This window comes from Microtus oregoni, unplaced genomic scaffold (genome assembly GCF_018167655.1).
Source record: "Microtus oregoni isolate MIOR12 unplaced genomic scaffold, Mior012 000008F_ref0000371, whole genome shotgun sequence".
Lineage (NCBI taxonomy): Eukaryota > Metazoa > Chordata > Mammalia > Rodentia > Cricetidae > Microtus > Microtus oregoni.
This window is the reverse complement of record NW_024543067.1, coordinates 22,489,783-22,502,288: the sequence shown is the minus strand read 5'-3', so window position 1 is coordinate 22,502,288 and position 12,506 is coordinate 22,489,783. Positions and strand designations below refer to the sequence as shown.

The 12,506-nt window shown below is 37.2% G+C and overlaps 1 protein-coding gene across 1 annotated transcript; it reads right to left on the bottom strand.

The window, feature by feature from the left end:
• Window positions 1-1,239: 1,239 nt before the first annotated feature.
• On the bottom strand, window positions 1,240-11,111 carry Slc7a13 (solute carrier family 7 member 13). Its single transcript, XM_041656735.1, has 4 exons — window positions 10,427-11,111; window positions 9,756-9,887; window positions 4,150-4,511; window positions 1,240-1,494 (listed from the first exon to the last, which is right to left on the bottom strand). Exons 1-4 carry the CDS (start codon window positions 11,109-11,111, stop codon window positions 1,240-1,242), a joined length of 1,434 nt encoding a protein of 477 aa, XP_041512669.1.
• Window positions 11,112-12,506: the final 1,395 nt, after the last annotated feature.

The following is a 12,506-nucleotide window of genomic DNA, read 5'->3' as shown; positions in this document are numbered from 1 at the left end:
AACAGGAAGAGACAGCTCTCAGTGTAAGGGATTAGTAAAAATGGCTGCAGATACCCAAGTGGCTGCAGTAGCAGAAACACTGCAGGTCATGAGGCAGCAGTGGGTCACAGGTCCTGAGAGCAGCCAGTCCCAACAGACCATGCTGCAGGTCTCCGAAGGTGGCTGGTCTCAGGCAGAGAACCACATGGCGGGCAAGAGACAGAGACATGGATAGGCACGCCTCGCAGAGTGAGGCTGAACATTTATCTAGTGGGTTATAGAGGGGAAAGGGAGAAGGGAGAAGAGCAGAGAGGGAAGGAGGGAGAGAAAGAGGGGAGAGAGAGACAGAGGAGAGAAAGGGGAGAAGTGGGGAAGCTGAAGATCAGCTTGCCTAGACAGGTGGAAGAGGGAGTAGGTGTGGCTTGTCTCTTAAAGGGACAGAACAGATCATTGCACTCAGTCACAGATTCCTGGAGGCAGGATTACCATTTTAGACTGAGGTAGAGTTAAGAATCAGTGGCTGGCTGTTTTGCTTTTCTGACTTTCAGGGTGAGCTCCAATATCTGTCTCTGGGTTTTGATTAATCATGCTACATGTCAGTTCAGTATAGGGAGGCTGAGATGATAGGAGTGCTGGGAGGAGTTAAAACCAGCATGGGCTACAAAGTGAGAACAGTCACACAAAAAGCTATTGACAGAATTTTTCTTTATTTTCAACCATTAATTTTTACTATAAGAACACATTCAGTACAAAATGGGTGAGATAAACAAACAGAAAAATGAAAAACACATCACTAATGTATGAAGCTACACAAACTAGGAATTTTACTTTTTGTTAAAACAGAGGTTTTGCTATGTGTAACAACTTCTTTGCTTCACTTTCCTTTTTCCTTCTTTTTTTCTTTCTCTCTTTCTTTTTTTAAATGTGTATTGGTGTTTTACCTACATGTATCTCTGCACACCATGTAGATACAGTGCCTGCAAAATCCAGAAAACGGCATTGGATCCCCTGTGACAGTTAAAGATAGTTGTGAACATCCATGTGGGAGCTGGGAATTGAAGTCCACTCCTCTGGAAGATCAACTGGTGCCCTTAACAGCAGAACCTTCTTCCCAACCCTTCCTTTGCCATTTTAAAACTAGGAACTTCCCGGATACTTTTCTATACACCATTTCAGTTTCAAGATTTGCCATCATTACTATTCTAGCCTACACTCAACCTTTATCTGGAACATGGTGTAGTAATTAAAAGCTATTATTTTTCAGTTTTCTACTTCTGACACTTTCTCATCAGATACATCAGGAATGCAAATATTAAAAAGTAATTGAAGATAGCAAGTCAACTTCTCAAACCAAACCAACTTCACTTTAAAGTGTATCAATGGCACATAAAACAGCCATCCACTGAGAAGGAAGAGGACCACGTAGATATAATGCATCTTTGGAGACTTGACAAGAGGAATAAAGACCAAGCACAGGCTGATTGTGATTCCTATGAATACAAAAGGTAAAAAAACCTGAAAAGATAAAATTAAAGAAAGCAATTAGATCTGAAAAATTGTGTGTGTTAACTGAATGTTCATGTAAGTAAAAATAACATGACACTGATGATCAAAAATAGGCTAAGCAAGCTTCTGAGTCAGATCAATTTGCTCAGGACTCAATACTACAATAAAAGGAAGTTCTGGAGACTCTTCATGAGTGGAGATGGCCATAAGCACATGCTGATTGCTGATTGTTATGACCACCTGTAGTCATAGGTGTCATGAACTTATTCAGAAGGAATTGCTGAGCCTGCTGGGGGTCCTGGCAATCTCTCACAGAAAATATTTCAAATCAGTAGGCAAACCAAGAGAAAAACTCTTTTTACCCTCTGTTAATCTGTTAGTATCAACAGTTAAATATTGGAATTGTGTAGGTCTCACAGATTAAAAAATATTTAACCATTTGTGCTTAAGATTGCCCTGACCTTCCTTTTTGAGCAAATATAAGTCAAATAATAGTATAATAATATATAATGATAGCTTTCATATCATACCCTGTATTTTTGCATGCATTTGTTTATATAATACACCTAAGATAAAAAATCTTTTTTCTGAAACAATGCTATTTTTCTTTTGACAAAATATGAAGGATTCATCCTTGGTACCTGGATTGTGTAAGAAATACAAACATCCCACACTTAACATTGCTATATTACCCTTGGTTTTTGTTTCTTTGTTAGTTATTTTGTTGGGGTTTTTTTGAGGGTTCCACTAAGTAGGTTGGTCTTGAACTCATTGTTTTCCTGCCTCAACCTCCCAAAAGCCTCTAAATTAACTTGAATTATAGGCATATACAACCTGATTCTAGACAATCAATTTTTAAATGTCTATAAAAGACATAAATCTAGACCCTAATTGTACACTAAAGCTGATTATAAATTATAAAAAGTTTTTAATGAAAGGTTCATTTATTTGAGTCTTAAATAATGGTCTCTTCTTAATTGTTTAGAGGCCCTTAAGAAAGATAAATCACTATCTCACAGCTCAGAATTTTTACCAAATAACTGAATGAAGTATGTGAACACTTCTGAAGGAAGACAAAAAATATTTAACCATTTGTGCTTAAGATTGCCCTGACCTTCCTTTTTGAGCAAATATAAGTCAAATAACAGTATAATAATATATAATGATAGCTTTTCATATCATACCCTGTATTTTTGCATGCATTTGTTTATATAATACACCTGAGATTTTTAGGGGACAAGTATTGACTGTGTCCATTGTAGATATGAAAGATCTGAGGGTCAGCGGTGAAATAACAAGCTTAGAAAAGACAGTAGGGAAGTATACTTGAGGCCGAACTATAATGTTTACCTTGTGTTTCTCAGGGTACCAACAATACATAACTTCCTTTCAATTTATCTAATCAGTGATATATGCATGAGTCAGAAAACAGGAAAGAATCAAACAATTTTTAAAGATAGAGGTGTAAATTAGGAAGTGAGGACTTCCCACGGAAGGGCTTCCAAGGAGCTCATGGGCACCAACCGTACACTAGACACCCCTGGGGCTTCTCTAGTCTTCCTCTGGATGTTACTGTCAGTGCATCAATTAGCATTCACTGGATGTCCAAATAGATGACAACCTTGCCTAAAATTGGGGGAAAGTCTCATTTCTTTTTGTATTAAGAGAAGAGAACCTAGCAAGGTGCTTGAACTATAATCACATGACTCCTCAAATATCCAAGAGTTAAATGATGGCTGAATAGAAGAAGCATAGGGGAAGACTGAAAAGAAAAGATAGTGGTAAATCAACAGCATTGATGATGAGGACTGATGATGATGATGAAGATGATGGCTTTCTTTCTCTGTAGGTTCTTTTTTCTTTTTTCCAAACAAATGGCCCCAAATATTTATACAGTTTCAACAGTTTGTGTGAACAGTTTTACATTCATATTTGTTTCCTTAAGTTTCTCAATAATAATTATAATAATTTCCAGTTTTTTCTTTATCTCCTTCCCTTTCTGTCCCTCAACTTCCCAACTGATAATCATTACTTACTTGATTCATAGCCTTAATATTAGAAGCATACACAGTATAGCAAGCAACAAAAGAAGTTTTCTAACTATTATTCACATAGGCATAGGATCTATCATAATGTCTTCATGCTGCCAAGATTTTGTGTATTACCTTTTCTGTTATGAAAGAATGTCCTCCTTTTACATGACATATTTTCTCCCCTCAAGTAGCAGCAAGCTTACATAAAAATAATATAGTATTTGATAGTAAAATGTCATGAAATTGAAAGAAAGGAATCTTTCAAAGATCAAAATAAGCTGATATTTCAGAACAGTAAATACCATTCATAACTTGACTTCACTTCTTCTGTCTATCATTTGCTAAATGTACCCTTACTGGAGAAGAAACATCATGTGTAAATAGCTATGTGAGTAAACCAATTCCCAATGATCCGTCTGCCTTTCTCACTAGCAAATCTTTAGACTGAATTTCAGATATTTTGTATTAAGTAAAACCTATTTACTACAAACAGAATGAAAATGAGACTGGATAGTCGATGTTTGTTTCTTGGTTTGTTGAGCAGTAACACTTCTGCTTGAAGATCTGAACAGTCTCCTTCCAGTCACATATCTTAATTCACATAGAACAAATTTACCCAGCCCACATTTACCTTATAAGGTCTGTGTAGATTGGGCTCCTGGTACCTCAGTTTCAGGATTCCTATCATGGATAACAGAGTCCAAATGGAAGAAGCAAAATAGAGATAGTTTATCAGTTCAATTAAGTTTGTTAAGACTATTGCAAGCGATCCCAAACTGACATTTAGAAACACAGCTATGAATGGAGAGGAGTGAACATTAAGGGTACTAAACATCAGTGGCAGCTGGCCATGCTTGGCTGCAATATATACCACTCTTGCTACCTCAAGTACATTAATCACAAGGTTGCTAAACAACGAGGCAGAAATAGCAAAAGGAACAGCCCATGTTAATTGAGGGATGATTCTGTCAGTCCATGTAAGGGCCACAGCATCTACAAAGAAAAAATAAACACAAAAAAAGTGTGTTAGAGAGAGAGAGAGAGAGAGAGAGAGAGAGAGAGAGAGAGAGAGAGAATATAATGATAAACCTTTATACAAAATCTAAAAGAAAAAATCTATGAAAAGAATTTAACTTTTTTATTTCCTTTTTAGGTAGTATCTTAGGTTTGTGCCCATTTCAGTTCATCACCCTGCATCATGAATGGTTGATTTTATGTCTTTCTCAAAATACCAGGAACTTTTTAAGGGCAAAGACCCCTCATACACCTTCTATAACATCAGTAGTTTACTCACTGACAGACATTGTAATAGTGAGTTTTCAACAAATACTTGAGAAATACATTATTTGTGTGGCGTGAATAACTAAAAACATGCTTAAGAACTAAACTAGAGTGCTGATAGACTTAGCCAGTGTCAAAAAAAGCAAACCTGACAGGGTATAAGACTCACCTATAGCACAGTGTAAAATGTCAAAAATAAACATAAACTACACCCAGATGAAAAAAATTTCTGATGCTTGAGACTTCTCTAGGCTTTTCTTGAATGAATGATTCTCAGATAGAGGTGACTTTGCTTTTCATGGGTCATGTGGCAATGTCTGGAGAGTTATCTGATTTCCCATAACTGGAGAGATGGGAGTTTGGTCTTGGCATCCTAGTGGATAGCAGCCACAGATACTGACAAGCATCTTGTGATTCTCTGGACAGTTTCAATGAACTGCGTGATCCAGGACTTGGATTATAGGCCAAAGCACTTGCTTATCATATGTGAGGCTGAGTTCAATACTGAGCGCACCAAAACAAAGTAGTCCAAAATGTTGATGGCATTGACATTCAGGTACCTTGCATTAAAGAAAGAAATAGAGCATATTCTGGATTTGTTATTTGTATTTTAAGGTCAAAAAGACCTTAAGAACACTAATTCAATATGTCAGTCAATATAAAAAATACCAATAGATGGAATCCAAGGAGATTTGGAAAAGGGAAATGAGGGAGTAGACATGATCAAAATACATTGCATACATGTATGAAAATCTCAAAGAATAAAGAAAACATATAGTTTAAAGAAATCGCCAATAGACAGAAATATCCATCATCTTTTGAAATTCTGTCAAGTCCAATTTGTACTGTGAAAATGCATGGTAAGACAGATCACTCCATCCCTAAATTCTGTGTTCAGTGACGTGAGCAGAGTAGAGCTTAATATCCCTGAAGGTAGGTGTTCTCTGAGCTCATAATTTTGTTCACAGGTAGTTGGTTTCCAGATGAGTCACCAATACATCATTATTCTGATGTATAACATAAGAATTTTCAAATGTAAGTTCCTCTCCTCACTAAGTTTTCATTCATGTGTTTCAAATGTAAATGCTGCTAACATGTCTGATTCCCTTTCCAGAGTTTCTCTATCATGACTCATATCAGTCTATGTGGGTCGTATGCTTGAGTTCTGTGTGTGCACATGTGTAGGTATGGAGGTGCTTGTGTGACTGGATGCTTACATTTGCTTTTGCTCACTTTCTAGTGTATCTTGGTCATAGTAGTACACATATATCCATACAATTATCTTAGTTACTTCTCAGTACTCTCTTATATAACCATAAATTATCTACTTGTCCTGTATTGATAGATTACTTGACTGTTTTCATTTTTTAATTAATGGGAAATGTGCTTTAAAGCTGAACTGCATGGCAACCTTCCTGTAACAGGAAAGCTGAAGAGAGGAACAGAGTTTCAAGCCAGCCTGGGCTGTATAGCAAGATTTTACTCCCCCCAAAGAAAAATGTACTTTAATAAAAGACACTCATAAAAATAATGTGAAATAATTTAATGCATGATAAATAGTTTAATGCATGATATCCCCCACTGACCAAACCAAGAAATTATTTTAAGATATCAAAAATTACTCATGCAAATTGTTTCTTTTCATTTATTTTATTTTATTTTTAATTTTTGAGACAGGGTCTCATTATGCAGCTCTGACTAGCCTGGAACTACCTGTGTAGATCAGCCATGTCCAGCTCATGTGCCTTCAATTCTAAGTATTTATATATTTTTCTTTAGAGTACATTCCTAGAAAATCTGTGAGCATACAATTCTTTTTTTCTAAATTTTCATTTATGTATTAGTCTTGTGTATGTTTGAGAGAGAGAGAGGTCAGAAGACAACTTTCAGTTCAAAGTCAGTTCTTTTCTTCCTCCATGGGTTCCAAGGATCCAGATCAGACCACCAAGGTTTTGCAGCAAGTGCTCTACCCACTAGACCTTCTCACTGGCCAGTGGCCCATAAGTATGTATTTTTAAATAAGAGAAATACTACATAGCTATCCCGGAAAAGATTATATCAATTTATGAGTAACTAATTCAAAAAGTTCCTCTTACAGTTCATATTTCTTACTACAGTATTTGTGCCTAAGTTCCTGTAGGCTGCCTGAACAAGGACGCTTTCTTAACATCTGTTTCCACATTACTTCCTAACCATTTAGGTTATTTGCCTTATGTTAATATCCCTTATCTTACCTGTGGCTCAGAAACCTCTAGAACACCACATGAGTACTCTGTCAACAATCTGGCAGCAAGGTTTCTGAAACTCTGGTCTTCAGGTTCAAAATGTTGGAGCCAGGAATCCTTACCACACTATTTCCACACTTCAATTCTAGAGAAACACCCTTCTTTTCTCACACATACAACTTTCACAATGAAGATTTTTTTTTTTGTTAGTTTGTTTTGTTTTGAGATAGGGTCTCTCTATGTAATCCTAGAACTTGCTATATTGACTATAGACCAGGTAAGCCTTCCTCTAACTCACAGAGATCCACTGCCTCTGCCTCAGAAGGGGTGGAATTAAAGGCAGACACCTCCATACCCAGCTTAAGAACTTTTTTAAAAAAACAACAATAAGTCTTGCTGGACTTTATTAACAATTAGTGAAAACAGGACAGAGATCTGACATCTACAGATTAAACACCTTACATGTGACTATCTGTGCTCTTTTCTATATAAACCACAAGAACTACTATTATCATAGATTTCAATGTGCCTCAAATCAAATGTAACATCAATTCACATTATATTATAAAAATCTCATTTTCCTTTGGGAAACTTCACATATTTCTATGTGCTTGATTGATTTCTATATAAAAACATGCCTCCCACCTTTCCTAACTCATAATGAGTCTATCTCTTTTGTTTGTAACCATCTCTGTAGTTATATAAATCATGCACCCATAAGGCAAAAAAAAAAAATCACTCACAACCTCATCCTAACTGAGTATAATTGTTCACTGGTTCTCCCTGTTTGGGAAGAAAATGTAGAGCCTTTTCCATCATTAACACATCATAACCATGTGTTATTCTCTTAAGTGTTGATCAACAAAACGACTTTCTAAAAATCTCAGAATAGAGCCAGTGAGGGGGCTCTTCAGGGAAAGGTGCTTGCTGCCACATCCAAAGACCTGAGTTCAATCCCTGCAACTCACATGGTAGAAGATAGCCAACTCCTGCAAGTCATCTTCTGACTTTCATACATACAATGCGGCACACATGCACACACACACAAAAATATAAATAAATGCAATTTAAAAAATTTTAAACAAGTCCCCAGAATAGTCTATTATGTGGACTTTGCTGAGTTACTTATTTCAAACTTATTGCATGTTTTGGTGATCTTTAATCTTATGCTACCATAACTGATGAAATAATGGCCTTTCATAAATGTGTATTTTTATATATAGTTCTGGAAAAGGCAGTGAGGAAAAACAAGTTACAGAAAACTGAAGCTTCCTGAGTTTTCCATACAAGTTCAAATTATTGAGCTTCCTATAAAATTGTTGCAATTTTATGATATGCCAGAGATGATGTTATAATTCTTTAAAAGTCAATATAGCCAGAGCACTGGCAGTCATAATGAATGCCAGCTTTATTGAACCACAGCCTCAATGCTCACAGGCCAGTGGCTGTGGGCACAACCACAGCTGACACTATAAATGAACCCACACAGCTGAGGGAGTTAATGAATCAGTGGCTGTATTTGCCCAGGGCTGTGTTTGCTTTGTCCCTGCAGAAGATTGATTCTATCTCATTTATCATGCTAAGGATACCTACACTCTTAATCAACTCTAGTGTGGCACACTACCTGCCAGCCCCCTATGGAGCAGACTCACTGCAATTTAGGTAATTGAGGGTGTTTTATCCTAAGTCTTCCCTGAGATTTGAAATATTCACAAATAAACAAATGATCATGTTAAAAAAAAAACTTGGGAATCCTGAATGTCCTGGTTTTACATTTGTATACAATGTAATAAATTACAATATGACACCTAACAAATATGTATGTAAAATACTTTATAAATATAGCTCCAGGTCAAAAAAGAGACTTACCTCCAGTGTCTCAAACACTCACTAAAACAAGAAGACATTCTCTATACTGCTTAGTCCAAAGCTACGGGGTGACAGATTTATCTCAGAAGGTAATCACTTGAGGTGTGATGTTGGTTTTTCCCGTTTTTCACTTTTCCCAAATTTTCTTTTACCCCATATTTCTGCTATTCCTCTTTAAATAACTGTTCATTTCTCTTTGAGAATTTCTCATTCTCTGTTTTGGAAAGGGTCTCTCTAAACTAGATATCTTCTAGCCTCAGCCTCCCAAATGCTCTGGATCACAGGCATATACTGCTAACCTTGGCATAGTCTTTTTAACTCTCTATTCTTCAATTTGAGCTTTAATCAAAATCTCAGTTTATTTAGGATCTTTTTTTCAGCATAAAATTTGGAGTTAAGATAAAATATTTATTTTAAATATTAATAATATTAATTATAGTAATCAACTGACCATTAGTGCTTACTTATTCAGCTGTTAATATCCCTTATTTCAAATTTACCATTCTTAGTGTCATATAGGTTACTGAGAACCCAGCATTTCCAAGTATTAATAGATATAATTGCTGATATGTCATGTCACTATGCCTGAGATCATGCAAACAGTAATTAATATTTTGAATCTGTGACACCCAATGGCACTCTAACTGACTTTTCCACATTGTCAGAAAACACATAGCTATTCTTTAAATGAATCTTCCTTCTAAACCAAGTCAGACTCTCATTACCCTGTTATTAAAACCTCGTCAACTGAGTCTCTATATAGAATAGTGACCAGTAAGCAACTATGCTGACTGGCAAAGTGATGTTTCACTGTATTGAATGGACTGTATTTTATTTACTATCTTGTTATTTGTGTACAAACCTGAAGAGAGGATTTCCCTGGGCGTCAGAACCGTCAGGTAGGAAATGTTAGCCAGTAAATATAGCACAGTTACTAGAGGCAGTGCTGTAAATACGCATCTAGGAATTGTTTTGTTGGGTTTCTTCAGCTCCCCTATAATGCATAAAAGAGCAAGATCAGACTTGGGGAAAGATTACTTCTTAAACTTATCTTTAAAATTGTATGTGTGTCAAGTATTGGACTACATTCTTTCCATTCATTCTGCTACCACACACACTCAAAGGCAATCTAGTGCACAATGAACCTTTCAAAATTCTAGAGTCTGGGCTCACGGTGTCTGTTCCATTTGCATCCTTCCCCAGTCTCCATGGTCCTTGAGTAGAATGTAGGCACTGAGTTCAAACAGTAGGAATAGAACATTGAACAGAAACTTCATGAAATTTAACCTCACCAAGAGAAGCTCCACATTAAGCAATCACATAGACAAAAGAGAATTTTTTTGTTTGTTTTCATAGAGGTTTGAAATACCTTGAGTGTGGAGAAGAGTTGAGTCCATGATTTAGGAAGTCAAAGTAAAAGATCATTGAACTGTACATTTAATCTGATAGTTAATACATAGTGAAAGACGTTTATTTCATACATGCACTATATCAGCCATGGTCTGATCTTTCCCTCAGAAGACTGATAATTACCTGCTATATATGTTAGGCATCCCCCGCCTGAAAACGCAAAGTATCCTTGGAAGACCGCTTCTATTATCTGAGAGATCTCGGGAAACTCCCCATCAAATGCATTCTGAAGTCTTCCCACGTTCTCCTTCTTCCCTTTCACCAACATGACCACACCGCTGAGTGAAATGAAGCCAAGGATGCCCATCTTCAGCGCTGTGCTCACCGTCTGAAGCCATGACAGCTCTTTCACGCCACGAGAATTCAGAATTCCCACAATCCACAGCACTGCCAGGGCAAGACATTTCTTTGGCAGATTTGGGGAAGAACAGCTGGGATAGAAAGGCTGAATGCCATACTCGGCAAGTAGCAGAGCTTGGCTAGCAATTACTCCTGGGCTCAAAAACAAGGAGGTCCAAAGTCTCAGGAATGCAATGGAGGGGCTGAAGCATCTCTTGATAAAATAGTAGTGAGCCCCAGTGTATGGGAAGGCTATCCCGATCTCTGAAAAGCAGAGCGCACTAGTCATGGACAGCACAGCACAGACAGCCCAAATACACAAGGAGACTCCCACGTTCATGGAAGAGTACTGCAGCACCCCCTTGGGAGACACAAAAATTCCTGCACCAATTATATTAACCATTAAAAAATTTACCCCCCAGAAATATCCAAGTTCTCTCTTAAGCTGTATTTTCTTCTCTGTATCCATTGCCACTGAGACAAATTTACACTCACTAAAGTACAGTTTGTGAATGTTTCTGCCTGTAGGTTCATGGATGTTCTGAAATATAATTGTTCTGTATTTTTGTTCTATTTCCATTAAATAGGGTCTATTTTCAATAATTAACAACGTGTGACACATTTCAGTAAAACAAAAAAGATACCTGTAAGGATTTAGTTTGACCTTTCATTTAATAATTATCAGAATAAGAACTGAAAATGAATTTTAAAGGAAACAAGGTTTCGGAAATGGGAACGAAGAGCTTTCTTGTTAAAGTTGCAAAATACTTGGCTATGTTTAATCTACCACATCCTAGGACAAAAGAAATTGTCAAGATTAAGTGGACAACTTAAAAATCAAAAGAAAGATATGAGGAGTAGAAATTTCAAAGCTGAAACACCAGAAGATTTTTCTTGGGTATTGTTTGTCTGTCTGTTTGTTACTGGGTCTTGGTGTGTGTGTGTGTGTGTGTGTGTGTGTGTGGTCTAAACTTTTAGCACTTCTCTTCCTGCTGCCTCTACATTACTGGGGATACCAGCATATATCCCCATATCCAGCTTGCATGGTTATTTTAAACTCTGCAGTGAAATAAGAGTGGATTTTAAGAAGAAAACAGATTGAAGGTACATTGGAGACTACAGGTCTTTTCAGTGAGACAAAATATAAAGTGCCTATAATCTCAGCTACTCAAGAGGCTGGTGCACAAGAATCACAGAGTTCAAGGCACAGCGCTCCCATCTTCACCAGGTGTGGTTCAAGTATGGGTCCAGAACGTATGAGTGCAAGGTGGCGCTCATTGTTCAAGTGCTCAGAAAGGTATAAATGAGGAATCCTTGGTGATGTTCCCATAGTGATAAGTCTGTCATGTATAGAGTTGTGGGAACATGAACTCCCCCATCTATAGTACTTTGGGGATCAGGACATAAGTGGAGCCTCTGCACAAGCCTTGCTAGATCAATACCTTCCCGATAGGTGAGGTCAGATACCACAGACAGCATCCACTATGTTAGTTGAATCAAGAAGCACAGCATAGTCCCACTAGAAAAATGTCTAAGGGAGCTATGCAAACAGGGCTACTGTACAGTAGGTCCTGGAGGTGAGACATGAGCCAAGGAAATTGTTCTCCAGGTTTAAGACTTAATGTTTTCTCTGTTAGATTTTGAGTGTAGCTGGTGCCAGTTTCCCTTTGTACCTGCCCATTGCCCCCCTTTAACTGGATTTGTCTGCCCCATGCCTGTCCCAGTAGTGTATTTTAGAAGTAGATGTTTTTTTTTTCATTTCATAGTTTCAACACTAGAGTGCAATTGTCCTAAGATGGTTTATGCCCTGACTCTGATGCATATTCGATTCACATGATTAATCTTTTGAGTTGGTGCTATCATA

Bases quoted from the DNA above. Each gene is read 5' to 3' on its own strand.
- Slc7a13 (XM_041656735.1), bottom strand. From the start codon at position 11,111: ATGGATACAGAGAAGAAAATACAGCTTAAGAGAGAACTTGGATATTTC. The intron at 9,888-10,426 runs GTAATTATCAGT...TATGCATTATAG, and splicing joins ATGCCTAACATATATAGCAG to GGGAGCTGAAGAAACCCAAC. The intron at 4,512-9,755 runs GTTTGTACACAA...TTTTCTTTGTAG, and splicing joins CAGGGAAATCCTCTCTTCAG to ATGCTGTGGCCCTTACATGG.